This window comes from Orcinus orca, chromosome 6 (assembly GCF_937001465.1).
Source record: "Orcinus orca chromosome 6, mOrcOrc1.1, whole genome shotgun sequence".
Lineage (NCBI taxonomy): Eukaryota > Metazoa > Chordata > Mammalia > Artiodactyla > Delphinidae > Orcinus > Orcinus orca.
Genome location: NC_064564.1, coordinates 80,230,619 through 80,255,067, shown reverse-complemented (window position 1 = coordinate 80,255,067; position 24,449 = coordinate 80,230,619). Strand labels below are relative to the sequence as shown.

Here is a 24,449-nt window from a genome sequence, read left to right as displayed (position 1 = left end):
AGATGGCCTGAAACTGAGTTTCTGGATATGCCATGGCTGCGGAACTCCAACCACTTGCAGGTGTTACAGGGCTGCGGTTCAAGCTTCAACACACACCATTCCAGGGTAAGACTGATCTTCTGCAGCTCACTGGCCAAGAAGCCAGTAAGTAGTGGCCCACAAGTGAGGTGTGTACCTGCAAAAACTTTTAGATGTTAGCATCTATCACGGTACATTTGACCTGCCGGTCTTGGAAGGTCGTCAATCAGGGATTCTTTTTACTTCTTGGTAGTTCTACGTAAGTCAACCTTCCAGTCCTACGCACCATTCTCTTCCTTCATTGGAACTAAGTTTTCCCTGGTTCAGGGTGATTCTGTCTTTGTCGTTCTTCAGACTCTGCAAGACCAGACTGGGAGTAAAAACTATGGCAGACCAAGTTATAATTAAAACGACAACATCAAGACTGCTGTGCACATCAATCCAGGCCTGAGACTGATAGCAGAGACATAAAAATCTAATCTGATAAAACCTCAGCAGTGAGAGGAAGTAGGTGCCCATTTATTTTAAAAAGCTAGGTTTATTCGCACGTTCACCTCGATTTTTGATCCAGCACAACGGCCAGGGTTTTGGATCTCTCTAAGGAGAAAACTGAAGGGCATCACAGACTTGACCCACCAGGCACCAAACGAAAGTTCTAACTCCCTGAGGTAGGCGCTTTCTTCTCCTACAAGTGTCAACACAGTAGGCAAGTGTCAGACTCCTTGTGTCAAGATGGTTTTTCTTTTACTCCAATTCTCTATTACTTTATAAGAAATGTTAATAAGGATAAACAGAAATTAATTAAGCTAATACTTCAGAAACGTTATTCATCTGATGTAGCAGCACTCACGGCACTCACATGTGAAGTGCTGCTTCCATGATGAACACTGCTGAACTCTTAGCACCTAAAGACTCGATACCTCTCACAGCTGATCACTGAGACACTCCAGACCATCGTGGGGCTCCCAACGCCCAGCCTTCTTCCTACCCAGTGGATGCATAAAATGTCAGGTTTTTGAGTCCCATAAGTTTAGAATTCTTTAAGGACCTTCCTATGCTGAAGCTTCACGAAGCCAAGCAGGAGAAGCCCGAGGGACCTCAGGCGTTCAAAGCCTTCAGTGTATCACATTGGAAATGGTTCCCAAACCCCCAAGGCTGGAAATGGTATGCATCGGCTAACTCTAAAGCAGCGCTGGTCCCACAGAACTTTCTGGGATCTTGGAAATGTTCTATAGATTGATGTAGTCCAACATGCTAGCCACTGGTTGTATGTGGCAAACTGGACATTTGAGATGTAGTTAGTATGACTGATAAACTGCATTTTAAATTTTAATCAAGTTAAAATCAAACAGCCACAAATGGCTAGTGGTAACTATACTGAACAGCACAGCTCTAAAGCAGCAAGGCTTTCGGTAACATGACAACTTTTTGACAAACTAAAGAGGCACGCAATAAATACCTGCCGTCATCGATAATCTCCATCCACCCTCCCTTCTAGCTCTTCTCAAGTAAGAACAAACACAGAACCAAAACAGCAACAATCAAAAAGCCCACATGACTTTTTACAGCAATCTCCCTTGAATAAAACTAGTGATCTTTAATATATACGAGTGGCATAGTCAAAGATGAAAATAAACTAAAGCCAGCAAAGCAAAGAATTAGAAATAAGCATACTAGAAGTTATTTATGTTTAATGCTTAAAAGTCTGAATGCACAAACAATCTACCATTATAGAAGTACTGGTGGTCAATACAATGCATTAGAACTATGTACAATGCACAGTTTAGTATCAAAATCTTTCTACACTGTAGAGTTTTACGAAACTGTTAAAGACATCAAACACTAAGCACTTAAGACACCATTTTTTTTTTCCTGCTACCACATTAGGAACGTCAATGGACAATCCATTTCAACTTGCAGCATCCATCCATTTCTAGTATGAAATTAAGTAATTTTCTACTTATACAATAAAGTTTATCTACACAGTTCTCTTGATTTTGATCCATAGCAGCAAAGGCACTGTACATCAGCAGATCCACAGACTTAAAGGATTTTTAAAGCATTCAAACAAAAAATAATAATAAAAAAAAAGGAGTCACATATCATAGTTTAACAGCAACAACAACAACATAAAAGTTAACAACAATGTTTCTGGCACAATGGCACAGCCTGTGTCCATTTCAGGGACATCCAGCTAAGATATGGAAAGAACCGGAGGTAAAGAAAGCAAGTTCTCATCCCAGGTGAGAGTCCATTCTTTCTGATTTTCAGAGGGAGGTCCTTGCAAATCCTCCTCTGCTCCTTGTCTTGTAAAAGACTTGACTTGCACAGTGGGAGGAATCCTCCCCTGAATCTGTGCAGTTCCCAAAGAACACGCCAAAAAATAACCCATCATTTCTCGTGTTGACAAAACTGCCCAAAGGTATACATCTCCCTCTGCAAAGAAATGTGGCAAAAATACCCAGAAGGGATTAAGTTCTCACTTTGAGGCCAAATTTAATTTGTTCATCTGTCTATAATACAATTAAAAAAAGGGAATTAAAAACATATTACAAAGACACTTGTCAACAAGTCAAAAAAAGAAAAAAAGAAAAAGTCCAATTACTTTTATCGAATATAATCTAAAGCTATAGATATATTGGTTAAAGTTGTCCAAATAGACTGAAATGAATATGACATGGTCTGTCACCTTCTAATTATTCAAATTTCCAAACATCTTTAAAATAAGTAAAAAACAAAAACATCTAACAACACAGCAACATATTGCTTCCATATGTAATTATACATTTCACATCTCTATACAGTCATTAGTCTACATTTAGTGACATTTTTAATCAGTTATTTTAGACCTTCCTTTCCCCTCCTTTGCCAAAAAAAGGGGGGGAGGGGTATCAAATACAACGCATCTTCATTATCAATGCAGGAGCAGACAGCTTTATTTAGTCAGTCATTGTTAGAAAGCCTTCTTTAAACAAAATAAATATATTACAGATATAATACATAATTAAAGATTCCTTTCACTGTTAAGTAGGGTTTATCCATGTTCTTCCGAGTAAATAGCTGAAGATTTGGTATCACAGGTTCTTAACGAGTATTCACAATTCAACAGCAGGAAGGAAGTGGGGGAAGGCGGGGACTGAGCTCCACGACTGCAATGAGTACTGGAAATCCTTGGTTTCGGATGCGGGGGAACAGAAGGATGACAGAACAAAGTGCTACAAGGAGGAGTCCAGTTCGCATGAAGATTTGTCCTTAATAAATAACTTCATAAACCGTGGCCTTCTTATCCCCAGAGCCAGTGACAATGTATTTGTCATCCACAGAAATGTCACAGCTGAGCACCGATGAGGATTCTTTGGACTGGGAAGAGACACACGAACACGTTAAAGACTGAAAGAAAACCCATGAACACTGAGAGGCAGGCCTGGAGGATCTGGAGCAAAAAGAAGCATAACATGTTCCCTTGACCAAAACAGGAGCCCAAGCGAGGAAAGGCAGTCCTGGACGCTGATGAAGGAAGGCTCTACTTCAAATCCTAGTCTCCAGCTAAGAGCACAGGGTTCTCAGTGTGAAAACCCTCACCTTCACTCGGATGGCTTGGATGTAGACGGAGCTGCAGAATGCTAGACACGTCACTTAACCTGTCTCGGGCCTCACCTTCCGTAAAAGAGGTAATTAGGTAAAGACGGCTTACCTGTCTGCCACGACAGAAGGTGGCCTCGGAGTCCAGGTGAGGTAATAGTGGGGAACCATATTGAAAATACTATAGTTTTTGAGATAGGGAATGTAAAAATATTTCAACATAAAACCTCGTCGTCCCCTATGTAAAAATAGAATATAAATGTGCAAGTGGGGAGGAGTTCAATAGTTAGTAAGAAAAATGTTACCACTCTTATTAGAGCTCCAAATACCATGTTCAACTACACCCACTGCAAAGCAGTCACGGTTAACTTTTAACTAAACTGTGCTAAACAAACAAACAAAGCCCACAGGATTTTAACTGGGACCTTGAACGTTTGACACGCAGATGCTAACCTACTACCAGTGCTTCTCAAACTTTTGGAACGCAACCTGTAATAAATGCATTTTACTTCACAACCCAGAGACCCGAGACATAATTTTACTTCATAACCCAGAGAAACGAGATATAATACTTATACTCACTACAAAAAATATACTCTTAACATTTTTAATTTCATTTTTTAAAAAAGTGCTGGTTGGGACCATCTAAAAGGTTGTGATCGACAATACAAAAACCACTGTATTACATTATAAACTTCACGACAGTGAGAATCTGCTATTTTTGTCCTATGATCTTGCACAGTACTTTCACTCAATATATGCAGTTTTAGATTCAAATGAATTAATCTCCTCTACGACTTAGTACCACATGGTCAAGAAAACTGCAACGCTGTTATGTTATTCCTAAAAACAGACCACCACCTAGAAAATAACATCCTAAATACAGAAGGTTAAAAAGGAAATCTTCTTTAACTTGCCTATGAAATTCTCACCTACTAGCAGGAGAGAAGAGAGAGATCTGTATGTGAGTGTGTATCATGCCTACAATCTGGTTCTCCTGCAAATAATTCCACAAACTACACAAAGTACCACTGAGTTAATAAGAATAAAAGTTCATAAAATTAATCAAGATTCATTACACTTTTCCACAGCACTCTTCTGGGGGCGGGAAATCAGGAATAACAACACGAATGAATATTCAAGAAAAATGCTCAAATTTTAAACAAAAATTTTAAAAGCCATAATTAAAATTAAATAAATAAATAAATTTCACAGAAGACATGAAACTGCTACTCTAACATGTAAAAAGGGATGGGGTATGAAGAGCTAGTTAGGGCCACGGGCACAGCACCTTGGCTCTGAGCTCAGAGAGAACTGGACACAACTCCTGTCTGCACAGCTTGTAGCTGTGACCCTAGTCTCCCCCTCAGGCACAGTTTTCCCCTCTGTGCGATGGGAGTGACACTAGCTCCTACCTCCTAGAACACGTCCGTGCGTTATTAACCTGCGAGAAGGCACAGAGAACCATGCAGTGAGCGCACAGTGGGTGAAGGCTACACAAGTGAAGTGTTACCTGGAATATACTGGCCCCGTAAGGTGTTCTCCAGGCATTCAGAAGGTTGTCCTTTCCCGTGCTTACAAACCATTTGCCTATAGGAACAGGGTTTCAAAAAAGGTAGTGTTTATTCCTTTGTCAGAGTCCTGAGACTTGTGTTACAGAGCGTCAAATGATACACAGAAAACTCACCTAATCTGATCTGCAACAAATAAGAGTTTCTTTTCGTTGGAAAAATAAAGCCCACTCTCCTAGATTTAATGAGTCATTTATACTCAGGACAAGGATAAAGTGGATAAACTGCAGAAAATTACATGGTATTTGGGAAGTAGGCATGCGTGAGGAAGTAATATAATTCTGAAGAGGGACACGTCAATGAACTAAAGACCGGACTTGAAATGAATCAGGAGGAAGGAGGAATGACAGGCAGTGGACGCCAGGGGCCTGCTTACCACAATGGGCGAACTTGAGTGACAGGACGCAGCTCTCGTGGAGATGGAGCTGGTACTTGTCGGGCTTGGTGACGTGCAGCACCTCCACGTTGCTGTTCTCCATCCCCACCGCCAGCCACTCTCCAGTTGGGCAGTAGCCCAGAGAAAAGATCTAGAATTAAAACAGGTGACGGTGATGGTGGCTATAGAGGACACACTTCCTTTAAAGGGGAGGCACTGCTTCCTCTGGGGATACTACTTAAATAATGAAGGAAATCAAGATAATGTGAATTGTACAGGAAGAAATCAAAGTCAAAGGTGTGATCCCAAGTAATTAGATCTCCACAATCTAACTTACTAATCAATTGTGTGAAATTCAAAGATCTATAGAGTAATGGTCATTGAAATAAAAACCTGCTAAAAGCCTGTAATAAATGAAATTTTTTCTGTCCTTCAATAAAATATATATTGTTGTATTTTGACAGAAAACAACAAAATTTTTAGTTATCTAATTCAGAGTAAAAGTGACTCTGTCATGTGGTCAATGAATTGCCGCTGAAGTCTCTCATATATTTCACAAAACCAGGTCTCTAAAATGTCACGTGCACGAGTGCACACCTGGGAGGTGAAGTCGTGCTGCTGCAGCTGCCGCCCTTCGCGCAGGTCCCAGGACCGGACCGTGTTGTCCAAGCCGCCCGTCCAGAGCTTGGTGCCGTCGTTAGAAATGTCAATACAGCTGGCCCCGTCTGTGTGGCCCTGGAATTGCCTGAAGATGCCAACGTGGAGAAAAGTCCTTCAACAGTTAATTTTTAGGTGAACTCAGTTTAGAATTCCTCGGCCATCAATTTCATTACAGGCCCTATGCGTAGATTTCCTTTTGGTTTACTATATTTTCTATTATTCAAAGTAATAACAAAGCATATACGTAGAGAGATTAAAGTTTAATTGAGATGCTGAATCTCCTGCACGTTTGTTTATTTTTGAACACTTACGAAGTCCTCTTCAAATTACTCTTATGCTAAAAACAACTGAAACAACTGATGGAAGGAATTCTCCACCTGAATCAAAAGAAAACACAGCCACGTGAAAATGAACTAATCCAAGATACAACCTGAGACCTATTCTGTCGGTGTGATGTGAAAGAAGGCGAGAATTTCAGAGGGTGCGAGGAGTCGTTTCCCTGCTAAAAGCTCTGGGGATGGGCACAGTGAGCAGCAGAACAAATCCTGCCAGCGAGCAACAACGCAACTGTAGGAGGCTGTGCAGGATGAGAGGCCGTGCTCTCAAGGAAGGAGCGTGGAAAGCACCTCAGTGTGACTCAGCTGCCCCAGGAGCAGGTAAAGTGTACGAAAGACACGGGGGCTGGGGCCTCGAAGCAGTTCCTCATAAGAGCCTTACTCAAAAGGCGAAAAAGTGATTAACTGTTTTGTTTTTGGAATCATTTATAGAGCTCCGTCCTGCAAAATACATTACAGACAGACAGCAGGGGCCTCTTCTCCTCCCACCCTCCCCTGGACCTGTAGCTGGGCTCCACTACACCCTCTGCACACCCGTTAGCGGATCACACCTCTGGCTTCCTGCTCTCTCAGGTGCTGACATCTGGAGACACACGTGTTTCAGGGCTTTTCCTATCAGTGCCGATCCTACACAACCTCATTTCTAAACAAACAGTTATGTCTATCCATCCTGTAAGGTGGGGCAACAGATTATCTAGATCATTTCAGGGTGAGGCACACCCAACACAATGCCTGGGCCCAGGGTAAGAGCTCAATGATCATTTGTCGAAGGAAAGAACGTGTCAGATACACACAGCACCAAGGACTGCGCCACGCACTGTGAACCTTCTCAGTGAGTGCCTACTGACAACGATGGTTTGTTAGCACAGGTGGCAAACTACATAAGTCTAACGAGCTCATGAGGTCACGGGCACCTTATGTGCATTAATTATGTAAAACTGACCTCCTGGGACTTCCCTCGTTAATGGTTAAGAATCCAATGGTTAAGAATCCGCCTGCCAATGCAGGGGACACGGGTTCGAGCCCTGGTCTGGGAAGATCTCACATGCCGCAGTGCCACAAAGCCCGTGTGCCGCAACTACTGAGCTTGCGCTCTAGAGCCCATGAGCCACAACTACTGAGCCTGTGTGCCACAACTACTGAAGCCTGCATGCCTAGAGCCCGTGCTCCGCAACAAGAGAAGTCACCGCAATGAGAAGCCCGAGCACTGCAACAAAGACCCAACATGGCCAAAGATAAATAAATACATAAATAAATTTATAAAAAAGAAAAATAAATAAAAGCGACCTCCTATTTTAAAACCTGAATTGGTGATGCTTAGTATAATTAAAAAAAAAAAAAAAAGAAAGAAAACAACCCCTCATCCGATAAAGTTCAAATGGTGCAGAAAACAAGATTTTACAGCATCTTAAAACGGCCCTATTCTTAACAATTTTTAGTAAGACAGTTATGTTTCATCTTTTTAAAAAGACACACACACAGCTCTCTGGCACAGCACAGGTAAATCCAGTGCCCTGGTCAGGGACCCTGCTGACCCACCTCACCAGCGTCTGGTTGTGCAGGTCCCACACGGCGATGTTGCCGTCGCTGCAGCATGAGAAGCAGACCTTGGAGTCGGGGCTGATGGCCAAGGCGTAGCAGGCGGGGGCCGAGGACGTCAGCTCTGCCTTGATGCGCGGGGTGGGAGCCGCCAGGTCCCAAATGGACAGGGTACTGGCTTCCCCTCCCACAATTAGGGTGCGACCATCAGGGAGCAATCGGCAGGAACGGATGTAGTTATCCCTGTTCTGTAGAGACAAAACCCATCAAGAGGTTATTCATGAGGAAAGGAAAACAGCATTAACATGAGAGCAAAAATCCATAAAAGTATTGTGTTCCCTCCTGGTTTCAATGAGCTATTTTCACTTATGACAATGATAAAGTGGATTAATGCTAGTAAATTACATGAAATTAAGGAAGTACTTAAACTTGATCTACAAAATTCAGTACTGAGATATTTAATCTTAATTAGCATGAAAATGCAAAGATCTAGACCCACTCTCGGCACCAGCAAATCAACCAGCCGCCTGAGTCATTCGCACATGCAGACGCAGCAGCGCTCACAACCCCGGAGGAGCCACACCGGGAACTGGGTACACACGGCCTGGCTGCTGAAAGGCCCTCTTTCTGCTGCCAAACAAGTGCCAGGGAGCTAGAGACCTTGTGGTCCCTTCCGTTCGCCTGGCCCTGCGTTACCTGGCCAAGGGACAGCATGGGCTCGATTAAGCAGCACCAACTGGAGGCAAGGCTTGACCAAGGCGTGTTACGTGACAGAAAACACCACGTCCTCCCAGCTCGTGAGGTTATGGGAATCTTGTGCAGTCACCTTAAACTGACCTAGCATCGTGCTGCCGCGAAACATGCTACTGCTGGTCCGAGGATGAAAATCAAACTGAAATTTCCTAAATAACCCAAGGACGAATACCCATGAGACAGCTAACGGGGGAGCTAGTGTTTGCCACGTGAAGTATTAAGTTACTCTTGTCTCACAGTGTGACAGATTCTGATACTTGGGTGCACTCTCACAGAAACCATCGTGGGCTCGTAGTTTTCTTAAACTCCTTTATCAGATAGGAAAGCAAGTGGTCTGCCTGTTCCCATGCACTGGGCAGGGTGAATGAAAACTGCACTGGAGCAAGTGCCACACGTGAAGAACCGGATAAATCTACCTTAAGTAACTGAAAGAAGACACACCTTCTCGTCAGCGCTCCAAGTCAAACAGCACAAACCACTGAAGACAACTACCCGCTTGGGATCAATTCTGTGTGTTGCTGATACATCCAGGTCCTATTTTCTGCATGAGGGCTTAAACCACGTTCATCCACGTTCACTCACCAGACAGTCGAGCTGAGAGACGGGGCTCTTGTTGCCGGGGTGGCTGATGTCCCAGACCTTGACGCAGCCCTTGCCGCCCGTGTACACGTGTCGCGTGGGGTTGCTGATGGTCACCGCACACACCACCTCCCCGTGGTTCAGGGTATTGATCTGGCGAGCGTGGCGGGGGATGCCGGGGCCAATGAGGGCGTCCGGGGGGAAGGGGACAGGCTGCATCTGACCGTCCGCAGTAACGTGGAAGGAGTATGCTCTAAGGCAGTGGCGAGGAGAAAAGATAGGAAAGGGAGAATGCAAAAAATGTTACTTAACTGATCACTGTAATGAGACGAGAAATAAAACATTTTCAGTGCTACGTATGATCTGCAAACAAGTCAAATTTACTGAATATGGTGGAAAGAACATAACTTTCAGAGGCACAGAGCTAAATCTATGATCAAATACCGCATCAACTCTTTGCTAGCTGCTGTGTGACATCAGTAGTTACATAACCTCTCTGAACCTTACTTGATTCTGATCTTTAAAATGGAGTGAAGGCTACCTACGCTTCTTAGAGAATTTAATAAGATCACCAATGCCCAGCATAGTAACTACTTCTCCAGGGCACTCTACAAACTTGCATTGCCTTCTACTTCAGGTGATTCAGAAGCCTGTGGTAAGATTTTAACCTATAGATCACTTCACTCCAATCAAGTGACTTACTAAGGAAAATCTGTAAGCTAAAATTATGAAGTTTTAAGGTGTTAAGAGGATCTAGGCCTAGATACTGAAATGGCACATGACCCACCAAAAAAGGAAAAAAAAAATTGGATTAAGTCCCATCAGACTTGACAATAACAAATCCTAGTAATCCCATTCCCAATAGAGTCAGAACCTAAAAAAGCATCCTGTGTGACTGCCCCAGAGGCCCACCTGTGAGTTCCTATCAGCAGCTCCAACTCCAGGCCATTTCCAGGGAAAACCCTCCAGTTGTGAAAGCATTTGGCTCTAAAATGCAACTTAAGTTAAAGCATCTGCCTCAACAGACACCTCTATTCTTAAGGCACTGAAGTCAGGGAACAGTCAGCAAGTGAGGCTGTTGGGATGCATGTTGGGTTTCAGGAGGCAGGAGATGTCGGCGGTAGGCAGGAGGGAGCAGGGCCTGTCTTGGGGAACCATCACGGGCAGTAGCCCACTTTGGAGATGATGTCATTGTCTTTGGCACTGAGCTTCAGAATGTGCTCTGTTTATGGGAAGAAGTTTATGAAAGACATACCAAGGGAAAACATTTGTGGGTAGACAAAGGACAGGAGCTTGGACCTATCGGGGAAGTTTTAGAACCAAAAGAGTTTACAGTTCCTTAATGCAAAAATCTACAGGCTAGCCACATGCATCAAAATTCAGCCCACTATTGAGGGGACATCATCAACAAAGTCCCAAGTGTCCCCAGAAAGGACGCGGCTGTGGCAGATTTGGGGACCAGAGGGCAGAGGGCTTTCTCTCTCTCTGTAAATTACGCAGAGAAGTGGGTTAGAACTGGGCTGTAGAAGAGAAGGAGTATGTTGGACTGCTGAGGGGGAAGTGGTGGGAAGCTGGGAAGACAAGAGACATATTCCCGTGGTCGAAGCAACGGACTTGGAGAAATGTTGGATGCGTGGCCTGGGAGAGAGAGATGCTGAGCAGGGCTCTCAGGCTCGGAACCCAGGTGGCTAGGTAGGCCACAATACATTAGTGAAGGTGACAGGGAAGCATAACCGAAGGGGACACACGTGGGGAGGTAAATGGTACGGTTTTCTCCAACCTGAGGGCAGGTGAGAACCCAAACATCTCAACCAGAAGTTGAGCACTGTGATTCAGAAGAGAGTTCAGGTCAGAAAGATCGATGTGTGCTCATCCACAAAGAAGTGATAGTTGAAGCTAAAGGAGAAGAAAAGAATAATCCTGGGGCAGATTATATAATGAGTAGACTAGATGCAAAATTTAAGAAAATGCTTACAACATGTAGGGGACCTCCAGCAAGAGCAGTCAGAGAGGCAGATAATCAGGAGAGACAAGAACATGGAAAGGGGGAGTAGATGGTCAATCACATATTTCTTGGGTTATCCCAGTGCGAGATAATCTGTTGGGGATGCAACAGATTGGACTGGGGATACAACAGAGAGGAAAAAACCCACCTACTCCTTATTCTCCAAAAGTTACTTTCTGGGGGCTGGGGGTAGGTGGCAGGTGGGCTGAGGGGCTGATTCATTAGTGAGATACTAACATATGTAAAGATTAATATGTCAGATGGTCAATGCTATGAACAATGGACAGGCCATGTACTCTGGGAATTGGACAAAGTGAGATAACAGGGAAATTCATGGCAATGGGGCTGCAGTATAAAGAACAGGTATTCATTTCCTCGGCCAAGAAAGGAAGATGGTATGAGAAGGAGTATGGTACACTGAAGGCCAGAGGGAGGTAGGATGCTTACGCTATTCACTTAGTCAGAAAATATTTATTAAATACCCAATATGAATCAGGTACTATCAGATGCTGGGGAATCAGAGGTGAATAAGATATTCAAAGTCCCTATCCTCCAGAGCCTACATCCCAGAAGGGAAAAGAGCTAATATATAAGCTGATAAATCAGTAACCTCTGACGGCAGTAAATGTGCGCTCTCTCTCTCTCTCTCTCTCTCACACACACACACCCACACACCCACCCACACACACACACAGAGTTTCAGATAAAAGAGACGGGAAGGCGCGCAGCAAGGTCCGAGGCGGTGTGCAAGCTGAGAGCTGAGGCAGGACCTAGTCTTGCACGCATAGAGAAGGGAGGGGGCGGTCAATGCAAGTCTTAGAAGAAGCAGCAAGGGAGAAAGCCAGGGGCACTCAGGGGAGAGTGACAGGCTGGAGAGGGGTGCAGGGGCCATGTGAAAAAGGGCCTCGTAGGCTGTGAGGCAGAGTCCGGCCTGTTATTCCGAGTGGAGTGGGAAGTCACTGCAGACTTGTGTGTGGGGGCAGTGAGCGCCATGATTCAGTTCATGTTTTCAAAAGACTGTTCTGGTTGTTGGGGGAAGCATGGATTGTAGGTGGCAGAATGGAAGAGGGAAAACTAGTCAGGGGGCTAGTGCAGCAAGCTAAGGGGAAGCTAGTAGCCAGGGCTTGAGAGGCGGTTAGAAAGCTGGGAACGGATCTGCAATTCCAGATTTCTCTGCGTAGAGGCAGAGAAGGCTGTACTGGATGGCACGCGTGGATCCTGGAGGTGGCAGTGAGGGCTGATGACAAGGTCTTCTTTGGGGTCTGTAAGTAGGTAACTGAAGTCGAGACGGGCAGAGGTTCACTAGAGGTGATGTGGCCCAAGCCCTGAGACGATGTTACTGGGGGCCTGACCTTGTGAACAGCAGTGACACCCAGGATGATGGCAGGCTCTGAGTGGACCAAGTGTCAAGTTTTTAATTAATTGGGAAATCTCCCAGCAAGGCTGAGGAGGGGGTAGAGACCCACGGCACAGGCCTGAAAGGGGTTGGGTTTTCACAAGAAGGTAGAAGGAGTCCAGTTCCGGAAGAGACTGGAAAGGAACAGGAGGCGGGGGTGGGAATCAACCACAGCCTTTATCAGCCCTGCCACTGGCTTCGACTGCTGATGTGAAGTGAATGAAAGGGCACCCTTTGGAGGGCTGCAGGTGAAGGGGTCCCCTCGGGAGAGAGCCAGGCATCCGTTCAGGCAAGGAGGGGAAGGCAGTAATGCTTGTAGAGAAAGGCTGAGATTCTGAGGGATGACAATGGAGACAAAGGCTAACTGATTTAGCAATTAAGAGATCATGATGACTAAATCTTAAAGAAAGAAAAAGGAAGATTATTCCAAGTTTAGAGATGGTGTTATACATTCTTAATGATAATCTCCTTGAAAAGACATCCCTTCTCTCCCCTCTAGAATAACTAAATGGTTTTTAAAGAGTCTTGAGAATTTAAAATAGTTAAGAAATCAGGCACACCATTTCTCTTGAGGTTTTCAATATGACATTATTCAACTCAACCACAACCACTCTGTGAGCACCTACTATGTTCCTGGAACTCCCTTATTAAGAATTTCAAGAGTCTAATTGCATTAAGGATATAATGTAGCCCCGTGTTTACTATTTATATAAGACACTCAAAACTGGAAGAAAGAAAGCTCTAGTACATACTTATCATCAGATTTCAACAAACTCTTTGATGTGTAACTAGCAAAGAGTACTGGAATGTGTAATAAAAGCCAACCTTCCTAGAAATTAGGGAGGCCCAGGCTTGAAAACCTTTTCTTTTTCTACCTAATTAAATGCATCAATACTCCTTATCCACATATTCTGATTTAGATGTCATGCTGAGATACAGTATCAGGTAAGACACTTGCCTTGCCCACAAGTGGCTTGTAATCTAGGAAGCATAATGAGAAAAGTGCAGAAGTGATTACAATACCAGGTGCAAGATGGGAAGGATGAAGTTCTGTGGTGGTTCAAAAACCAAAAATAAAGCTTATGTTTCATGAGAGACATGGTATTGGAGATGGGTTTTAGAGAATGGAAGGATTTTTCCAAAGAGGGAGGAAGATGGAAAAACCATTCCAGGTGGAGGGAGCAGCTCTAAAAGGAAGAGGTAAAATCATCTGGGAAAGTCCTGGATTGGTTTTAATTGGGGAATTCACTTATTCAACAATGACCCAAAACAGTAAGTACTTGAAGGAGCTGGCCCGAGTACAGCCTGATAAAATACACTGCGCGCGCGCGCACACACACACACACACACACAATGTATAAGAGGGAGGGCCTAGAAGGTCGGCCTGAGAATTTCACAAACAGAATTTACTGAAGAGTGTTTTTTACGAGGAGGAGGAGTGGGACATTACTGGGGCAAAGCCACTCATAGAATAAATTTGGTAGCAAGGAGTACAATGCATAGGAGGAATAAGAGACAATTATTTGAATAATCTAGACGAGAGGCAATGGGGGACCTGAACTGGGCAAGGAGAAGGATGACACACTAGAAGTAACTGGATATGAAACTGTGTAGGACTCAACTAATGAGATGTGAGGAAGAAGCCAATAATAACTGAGTTTCTGAGCTCAGGGAACAAGGAACAGAGTACTCTGAAAACCAGGCGATTGGGAGGAACATCTAGTCTGGGGAAGCATTTTGTGAATATGATGAATTTGTAGTGCAAGTAATACACACTCAAGATGTCTAGCTGAGATGTCCAACAAAGAACTAAAAATACGGGGCTGGAAGGAATAGGGGCAGGGAGACAGAGAAATTCTCTCTCGGGAGGCAAAGCTACTAAAAGCTAAGAGTGATCTCCAAGGGAGATGGTGAAAAGAGGAAGTTTGGACTTTCTGACAGAACTATACTTCAAACAATTCAGACATCTGCAAATCTGTTTAAAACGTGTATCGAAGTTGCTGTTTTATCTGGATCATCATCTTTTGATGAAACCCCAGCATAGTTGAGAAGATCCTTGGCCTTCCCACCTCCACCTCCCTCTACGAGAGGCCCACTTCAGTAATGCCATACTCATCAGTTCCATGCTTTGCGACACCTTGCCCAAGTTTCCAACGTCTCACGAGATAGAACTAGACCTTGAATTCACAATGAAAGGTCTGGCTGTTGTACTGATACTTCATGCAGGAGGACAGAAGACTGGGTTCTAGTAGCATGTGAACCCACTAGCAGGTTAGCCAGCCCACAAATACTTGAGGGTTGGCTGTGTGTCAGGAATTGTTCCTATTTTGAAAAATCTTGCTTTATAAAGACAAATAAAAACAACAACAGAGAAGAATTTCTGAATTCTGAGCAGCCTAAAACCCATAAATCTGAGATTTTTTGTTATGGCTGAAATCACATGTCATTTCCCATAATATAATTAGTGCAATGGTTTTAATCAAATACTTTTACGCTATTTATAAAAGTCTCATGTAAGTAGCAAGTGAGGAAGAAAGTCCACTTTTGGCTTATGTTGAAATTAAACTCTGCTGTCATTCTAGTCAGTTATTGAGTGGAACCTTTGCTAATTCACCAGCATAAGCAACTGGACCCAATGTGCATTATCAAATAAATGCTATTTTATTAATTAGTTTGGAACATGCATTTAATTATAATTTTTGATAATATCTAGCAATTATTCTGTAAAAATAATTAGGACAGAGATGCGCGACTGTTGTCTTTCTAGAGAAAGGCAGTTACTTTGTGTGTGTGGTGAGGGAGGCCTTCAGGTGACTTATTATGTTTTATGTTCTAGCACAAAAAATAGTTTTCCTGTTGAAAAACATGTACAAGTTTCACAGCTTTGTAAAACTCTTTAATGAAAGTACTTCTCTCTATATGCATAAATGAGTGTGAATTTATAGGCCTTGGTGTCTTGGTAAAGACACACCAATGACAGGAACAGGGAGTCTAATTTACTCAGTCTAATCTCCTTGGGCCATCTCTGCCTCCCACCATGGTCTACTGCATGAGCAATTGAAAGAACGGTAATAACCTGGGCAAAGCTCAAGGGGAAATGATGCAGTTGACTCAAGAGCCACTGCATAGCAAACACTGTGCCAAACATATACCGTATCATCGCATCCTCATGCCCTCCTTATCAGGGAGGTGCCAGCCCTGCTGTAAAGATGAGCCAACTGAAGCTCCTAATAAAGTCACCTCCTTCCCAGTGTCAACCGGCAGAGTCAGAATCCAAACTTGCATCTGTCACACTCCAGGATTCATATTGTTGAACACACCGCGCTCTCTTTGGGGTTCTTGATGTCATTTGCCAATTGCATTTGGCGTGTGTCACTCCAGGAACAAAAATTCTCAGCCACGGAGATTGGTTCAAGATGGCAGATTAGAAGGACGTGCGCTCACTCCCTCTTGTGAGAGCACTGAAATCACCACTAACGGCTGAACTATCATCGACAGGAAGACACTGGAACTCACCAAAAATGATACCCCACATCCAAAGACAAAGGAGAAGCCACAATGACACAGTAGGAGGAGCGCAATCACAGTAAAATCAAATCCCATAACTGCTGGGTGGGTGACTCACAAACTGGAGAACACTTATACCACAGAAGTCCACCCACTGGAGTGAAGGTTCTGAGCCCCACATCAGGCTTCCCAACCTGGGCGGCTGGCAACGGGAGGAGGAATTCCTAGAGAATCAGCCTTTGAAAGATAGCGGGATTTGATTGCAGGACTGGAGGAAACAGAGACTCCACTCTTGGAGGACACACACAAAGTAGTGTGCTCATCGGGACCCAGGGGAAGGAGCAGTGACCCCATAGGAGACTGAACCAGACCTACCTGCTAGTGTTGGAGGGTCTCCTGCAGAGGCGGGGTGTGGCTGTGTCTCACCATGAGGACAAGGACACTAGCAGCAGAAGTTCTGGGAAGTAATCCTTGGAGTGAGCCCTCCCAGAGTCCGCCATTAGCCCCACCAAAGAGCTCGGGTAGGCTCCAGTGTTGGGTCGCCTCAGGCAAAACAACCAACAGGGAGGGAACCCAGCCCCACCCATCAGCAGACAAGTGGATTAAAGTTTTACTGAGCTCTGCCCACCAGAGCAACAGCCAGCTCTACCTACCACCAGTCCCTCCCATCAGGAAACTTGCACAAGCCTCTTAGATAGCCTCATCCACCAGAGGGCAGACAGCAGAAGCAAGAAGAACTACAGTCCTGCAGCCTGTGGAACAAAGACCACATTCACAGAAAGACAAGATGAAAAGGCAGAGGGCTATGTACCAGATGAAGGAACAAGATAAAACCCCAGAAAAACAACTAAATGAAGTGGAGATAGGCAACCTTCCAGAAAAAGAATTCAGAATAATGACAGTGAAGATGATCCAGGACCTCGGAACGATGGAGGCAAAGATCGAGAAGATGCAAGAAACGTTTAACAAAGATCTAGAAGAATTAAAGAACAAACAAACAGGGATGAACAATACAATAACTGAAATGAAAAATACACTAGAAAGAATCAACAGCAGAAGAACGGTAAGTGACCTGGAAGACAGAATAGTGGAATTCACTGCTGTGGAACAGAATAAAGAACAAAGAATGCAAAGAAATAAAAACAGCCTAAGAGACCTCTGGGACAACATTAAATGCAACAACATTCACATTATAGGGGTCCCAGAAGAAGAGAGAAAGGACCTGAGAAAATATCTGAAGAGATTATAGTCGAAAACTTCCCTAACATGGGAAAGGAAATAGCCACCCAAGTCCAGGAAACACAGATAGTCCCAGGCAGGAGAAACCCAAGGAGAAGCACGCCGAGACACATAGTAATCAAACTGACAAAAATAAAAGACAAAGAAAAATTACTGAAAGCAACAAGGAAAAAACAACAAATAAAATACAAGCAAACTCCCATAAGGTTAACAGCTGATCTCAGCAGAAACTCTACAGGATAGAAGGGAGTGGCATGATATATTTAAAGTGATGAAGGGGAAGAACCTACAACCAAGATTACCCTGCAGGGGTCTCACTCAGATTCGACATAGAAATCAAAAGCTTTACAGACAAGCAAAAGCTAAGAGAATTGGGCACCACCAAACCAGTTCTGCAACAAATGCTAAAGGAATTTCTCTAAGAGGGGAACACAAGAGAAGAAAAGGACCTACAAAAACAAACCCATAACAATTAACAAAATGATAATAGGAACATACATATCGATAATTACCTTAATCATGAATGGATTAAATGCTCCAAACAAAAGACACAGGCTCACTGAATGGATACAAAAACAAGACCCGTATATATGCTGTCTATAAGAGACCCACTTCAAACCTAGGGACACATACAGACTGAAAGTGAGGGGAGGGAAAACATATTCCATGCAAATGCAAATCAAAAGAAAGCTGGAGTAGCAATATTCATATCAGATAAAATAGACTTTAAAATAATGAATGTTACAAGAGACAAGGAAGGACACTACACAATGATCAAGGGATCAATCCAAGAAGAAGATATAACAATTATAAACATATATGCACCCAACATAGGAGCACCTCAATACATAAGGCAACTGCTAATGGCTATAAAAGAGGAAATTGACAGTAACACAATAATAGTGGGGGACTTACAACCTCACTTACACCAATGGACAGGCCATCCAAACAGAAAATTAATAAGGAAACACAAGCTTCAAATGACACAATAGACCACATAGATTTAATTGATATTTATAGGACATTCCAGCCAAAAACAGCAGATTACACTTTCTTCTCAAGTGTGCATGGAACATTCTCCAGGATAGATGACATCTTGGGTCACAAATCAAGCCTCAGTAAATTTAAGAAAATTGAAATCATATCAAGCATCTTTTCTGACCACAACGTTATGAGATTAGAAATCAATTACAAGGGAAAAAAACGTAAAAAACACAAACACACAGAGGTTAAACAAAACGTTACTAAATGACCAAGAGACCACTGAAGAAATCAAAAAATACCTAGAGACAGGGCTTCCCTGGTGGTGCAGTGGTTGAGAGTCCACCTGCCGATGCAGGGGACACGGGTTTGTACCCCGGTCCGGGAAGATCCCACATGCCGTGGAGCGGCTGGGCCCGTGAGCCATGGCCGCTGAGCCTGAGTGTCCAGAGCCTGTACTCCGCAACGGGAGAGGCCACAAAGAGGTCCGTGTACCGAAAAAAACAAACAAACAAAAAAAAAACAAAAAAACCTAGAGACAAATGACAATGAAAACATGATGATCCAAAACCTATGGGATGCAGCAAAAGCAGTTCTAAGAGCGAAGTTTATAGGAATACAAGCCTACCTCAAGAAACAAGAAAAATCTGAAATAAACAATCTAACCTTACACCTAAAGGAACTAGAGAAAGAAGAACAAAGAAAACCCAAAGTTAGTAGAAGGAAAGAAATCATAAAGATCAGAGCAGAGATAAATGAAATAGAAACAAAGAAAACAATAGCAAAGATCAATACAACTAAAAGCTGGTTCTTTGAGAAGATAAACAAAATTGATAAACCATTAGCCAGACTCATCAAGAAAAAGAGGGAGAGGACTCAAATCAATAAAACTAGAAATGAAAAAAGGAGAAGTTATAACAGAAACCACAGAAATACAAAGCATCCTAAGAGACTATTACAAGCAACTCTATGCCAATAACATGGACAACCTGGAAGAAATGGACAAATTCTTAGAAAGGTATAACCTTCCAAGACTGAACCAGGAAGAAATAGAAAATATGAACAGACCAATCACAAGTAATGAAATCGAAACTGTGATTGAAAATCTTCCAACAAACAAAAGTCCAGGACTAGACACTTCACAGGTGAATTCGATCAAACATTTAGAGAAGAGCTAACACCCATCCTTCTCAAACTCTTCCAAAAAAACTGCAGAGGAAGGAACACTCCCAAACTCATTCTACGAGGCCACCATCACCCTGATACCAAAACCAGGCAAAAATACTACAAAAAAAGAAAATTACAGACCAATACCACTGATGAATATAGATGCAAAAATCCTCAACAAAATACTAGCAAACAGAATCCAACAACACATTAAAAGGATTATATACCATGATCGAGTGGGATTTATCCCAGGGATGCAAGGATTCTTCAATATATGCAAATAAATCAGTGTGACACACCATATTAATAAATTGAAGAAAATCATATGATCATCTCAATAGATGCAGAAAAAACTTTTGACAAAATTCTACACCCATTTATGATAAAAAACTGTCCAGAAAGTGGGCACAGAGGGAACCTACCTCAACATAATAAAGGCCACATACGACAAACCCACAGCAAACGTCATTCTTAATGGTGAAAAACTGAAAGCATTTTCTCTAAGATCTGGAACAAGACAAGGATGTCCACTCTCGCCACTATTATTCAACACAGTCTTGGAAGTCCTAGCCACGGCAATCAGAGAAGAAAAAGAAATAAAAGGAATACAAATTGGAAAAGAAGTAAAACAGTCACTGTTTGCAGATGACATGATACTATACATACAGAATCCTAAAGATGCCACCAGAAAACTACTAGAGCTAATCAATGAATTTGGTAAAGTAGCAGGATACAAAATTAATGCACAGAAATCTCTTGCATTCCTATACACTAATGATGAAAAATCTGAAAGAGAAATTATGGAAACACTCCCATTTACCACTGCAACAAAAAAGAATAAAATACCTAGGAATAAACCTACCTAGGGAGACAAAGACCTGTATGCAGAAAACTGTAAGACACTGATGAAAGAAATTAAAGATGATACCAACAGATGGAGAGATATACCTGTTCCTGGACTGGAAGGATCAATATTGTGAAAATGACTATACTACGCAAAGCAATCTACATACTCAATGCAATCCCTATCAAATTACCAATGGCATTTTTTTTTTTTTACAGAACTAGAACAAAAAAAAAGCTTAAAATTGTATGGAGACACAAAAGACCCTGAATAGCCAGAGCAGTCTTGAGGGAAAAAAACGTAGCTGGAGAAATCCGACTCCCTGACTTCAGACTGTACGACAAAGCTACAGTAATGAAGACAATATGGTACTGGCACAAAACCAGAAATATAGATCAACAGAACAGGATAGAAAGCCCAGAGATAAACCCATGCACATATGGTCACCTTATTTTTGAAAAAGCAGGCAAGGATATACAATGGAGAAAAGACAGCCTCTTCAATAAGTGGTGCTGGGAAAACTGGACAGCTACATGTAAAAGAATGAAATTACAACACTCCCTAACACCATACACAAAAATAAACTCAAAATGGATTAAAGACCTAAATGTAAGACCGGTCACTATAAAACTCTTAGAGGAAAACGTAGGAAGAACACTCTTTGACATACATCACAGCAAGATCTTTTTTCATCCACCTCCTAGAGTAATGGAAATAAAAACAAAACAAATGGGACCTAATGAAACTTAAAAACATTTGCAGAGCAAAGGAAACCATAAACAAGACGAAAAGACAACCCTCAGAATGGGAGGAAATATTTGCAAATGAATCAACGGACAAAGGATTAATCTCCAAAATAGATAAACAGCTCATGCAGCTCAATATTAAAAAAACAAACAACCCAATCCAAAAATGGGCAGAAGACCTAAATAGACATTTCTCCAAAGAAGACATACAGATGGCCAAGAAGCACATGAAAAGCTGCTCAACATCACTAATTATTAGAGAAATGCAAATCAAAACTACAATGAGGTATCACCTCACACCAGTTAGAATGGGCATCATCACAAAATCTACAAACAACAAATGCTGGAGAGGGTGTGGAGAAAAGGGAACCCTCTTTCCCGGTGGGTGGGAATGTAAATTGATAACAGCCACTATACAGAACAGTATGGAGGTTCCTTAAAAAACTAAAAATAGAACTACCATACGACCCAGCAATCCCACTACTGGGCTTATACTGAGAGAAAACCATAATTCAAAGAGTCATGTACCAGAATGTTCACTGCAGCTCTATTTACAATAGCCAGGTCATGGAAGCAAGCTAAATGCCCATCAACAGACGAATGGATAAAGAAAATGTGGTACATATACACAATGGAATATTACTCGGCCATAAAAAGGAACGAAAATGGGTCATTTGCAGAGATGTGGATGGATCTAGAGACTGTCATGCAGAGTGAAGTAAGTCAGAAAGTGAAAAACAAATATCATATATTAACGCATACATGTGGAACCTAGAAAAATGGTACAGATGAACTGGTGTGCAGGGCAGAAATAGAGACACAGATGTAGAGAACAAATGTATGGACACCAAGTGGGGAAAGTGGTGGTGGGTGGTGGTGGTGGTGGGATGAATTGGGAGATTGGGATTGACATGTATACACTGATGTGTATAAAATGGATGACTAATAAGAACCTGCTGTATAAAAAAATTCAAAAATTCAAAAAAAAAAAATTCTCAGCCATCCTGAAACCCACCAATGTTCCTCCCAAAAGGATCTCAACAATTTTATAATGCTATGTGTCAAGACGGGGGCAAGGAAGGGAGCCCAGCTCAAGGCTCAGAAGTGCCTCTTGAATCAGACCAGCTGGGATTTTACAGTGGTTCAACTGGCCCAAATCCCCACACTGAGACTGTTACTGCTTCTTTAGATATACCTAACACACTTTCACCCCTCGGGGCCTCTGGGCAGCAGCAGAGATGAGAAGCACCACCTCATTTGGTAGTGGTTACACTATAGTTCTGGGTGCAACTGCCGGTTAACTAAGTGGTAACTCTACAGTACCTGAAAACGGGATGATATCACTTCCCTCAAGGAACCTCTCCATCCCCACAGGTTCATATGGTACTTGTAGGTATTCAGTTTATTTGATTAATCCTATGGCCTTATTATTTAGTCACTGCTTGAAACAGACCTAACTTTTACCTTCAAGTACACCAGGATTCTTGGTCAACAAGACTTGTCAGTCAACAACTATTTGCAGAACACACACAAGTACGCAGAATTTTACGGTAATTGATATTTATACCTTCAACTCTCAAGGAACTCAAAGTCTAATTTGCCTTGCCTCCCTTATTAATCAGTCAAATACTTACTGAGACCACACTGTGTTTGATGTAACATGGAAGTTTAGGGTAGAGTGTGTAGAGAAGTTACAGAAGGAAGGGCCAAGAACATGATCTATCAGGTGGAAAGTGAAGGAAGGGTCAAGGTCAGGCATGTTTAACACTGTGGAGCCAGCAACATGGGGAACAAAGAAGACACACAGGAAACAACAGGGTGACAACTAAGTGCCTGAGTGTATAGCAGTAAATAAATAAGCAATGGGAGGTCAGTGAAGGGAGAGATCGGCACATGTGTTCATTCATTCACTGAACAAGCATAAATTATGAGCACCAATTGTGAAGATGAAGCCAAAGAGCCCAGAGAACTGTGCACAGGTAGTAATAAAGTGCACGCGATTAAAATGAATGATGAGGAATGACATATGGGGAGAGGTTAGAACGTACAAGAAGAGTCTGGAACAACTGATGCGTCTGTCTTGCCTTCATAGCTCTAGGGGGTCATGAAAACAGAGGCTCCAAATACCCAGCTTACAGGACAAGAAGCCAACTGAGCAAGCCACTTTTTCCAGAAACACAAAAGACCACACTTCTTTCCTTTCAGCCTTTGAAGTTTGGCATGTCTTTTCCTAACATGCTCAAATTTTGAGCATCTAGGTTTGCACATAAGACGACTTCTTCTTTCCAAGGCAACAAAAAGAATTGTCTTGCAATCAGTAACAGATGTAGAGAAGACCTGACTGCTGGAGATGCCTCAGCAATTTGCATTTCCATATTAGAAGCTTGAGATTTTAAATTGAAAATACAAAACCCCACCTCATTACCTCTTCCCTTGTCCTAAGAGAAAATGGAAAATACTTTGCAAAAAACAAAAACAGAACCACCCCACAAGCCGCAGGAACTTGCCAACACTGTCTAGCAGTGCTCAGAGTCCAAAGGGCCAGCGAGGGCCCAGACACACAGTGAACACAAAGCACAGAGGCAGGTACTCACGGTTTTCCTCCTGGAATGCCTGTCAGGTTTGGAGGTATTGCTGGCACACGCATGTGATGGTGTGGGTCAAATCCAACCTAAAATTTTTCCCAAGCAAGACAACAAAAACAAACATGGTTACATCAACTCATTTCATCCTACTCAGTGTCTTTCCAAATCCTAGGAGAATAGATGCTTTAAAAATGTGATTTCAGAGATAAATACACAAGTACTGATTGATGAAATGATAGGATGGTTCATGATTTCATGGTAACATACTTGGGGGGTGGAACAAACATGAAAAAAACAGTATTATTATTGAAGCTCATGATGGAAGTGAAGGCTTCACTATATTTACTATATTATTTACTCTACTTCTGTAGGTTTAAAAATTTCTTTTAAAAAAGGAACATAAAACAAAATAATTCCCTCACCTTACAAAAGAAAATGAATCTCACAATACGATTACATGCAGTTTAATTTATAAATACACACAGGTCCCTCTATAAATCCCTCAAATTTCATAAACTTCCTTAAAAAATAAAAATACGTGTGGCAACCCTCTGCGCTCTGGAACA

The 24,449-nt window shown here is 42.5% G+C and overlaps 1 protein-coding gene across 10 annotated transcripts in view; it reads right to left on the bottom strand.

The window, feature by feature from the left end:
- Positions 1-1,692: 1,692 nt before the first annotated feature.
- TLE4 (TLE family member 4, transcriptional corepressor) overlaps positions 1,693-24,449 on the bottom strand; it is a 155,360-nt gene continuing 132,603 nt past the window's right edge. For all 10 annotated transcript variants that reach the window (XM_049711645.1, XM_049711646.1, XM_049711652.1 and 7 more), the window contains 7 exons: positions 23,893-23,969; positions 9,417-9,666; positions 8,082-8,329; positions 6,145-6,292; positions 5,548-5,698; positions 5,114-5,190; positions 1,693-3,378 (listed from right to left, as the gene is read on the bottom strand). In XM_049711645.1, coding sequence (XP_049567602.1) covers positions 3,271-3,378; positions 5,114-5,190; positions 5,548-5,698; positions 6,145-6,292; positions 8,082-8,329; positions 9,417-9,666; positions 23,893-23,969 — 1,059 coding nt within the window. In that variant the 3' untranslated portion in view covers positions 1,693-3,270. The remainder of the gene's footprint in view (positions 3,379-5,113; positions 5,191-5,547; positions 5,699-6,144; positions 6,293-8,081; positions 8,330-9,416; positions 9,667-23,892; positions 23,970-24,449) is intronic.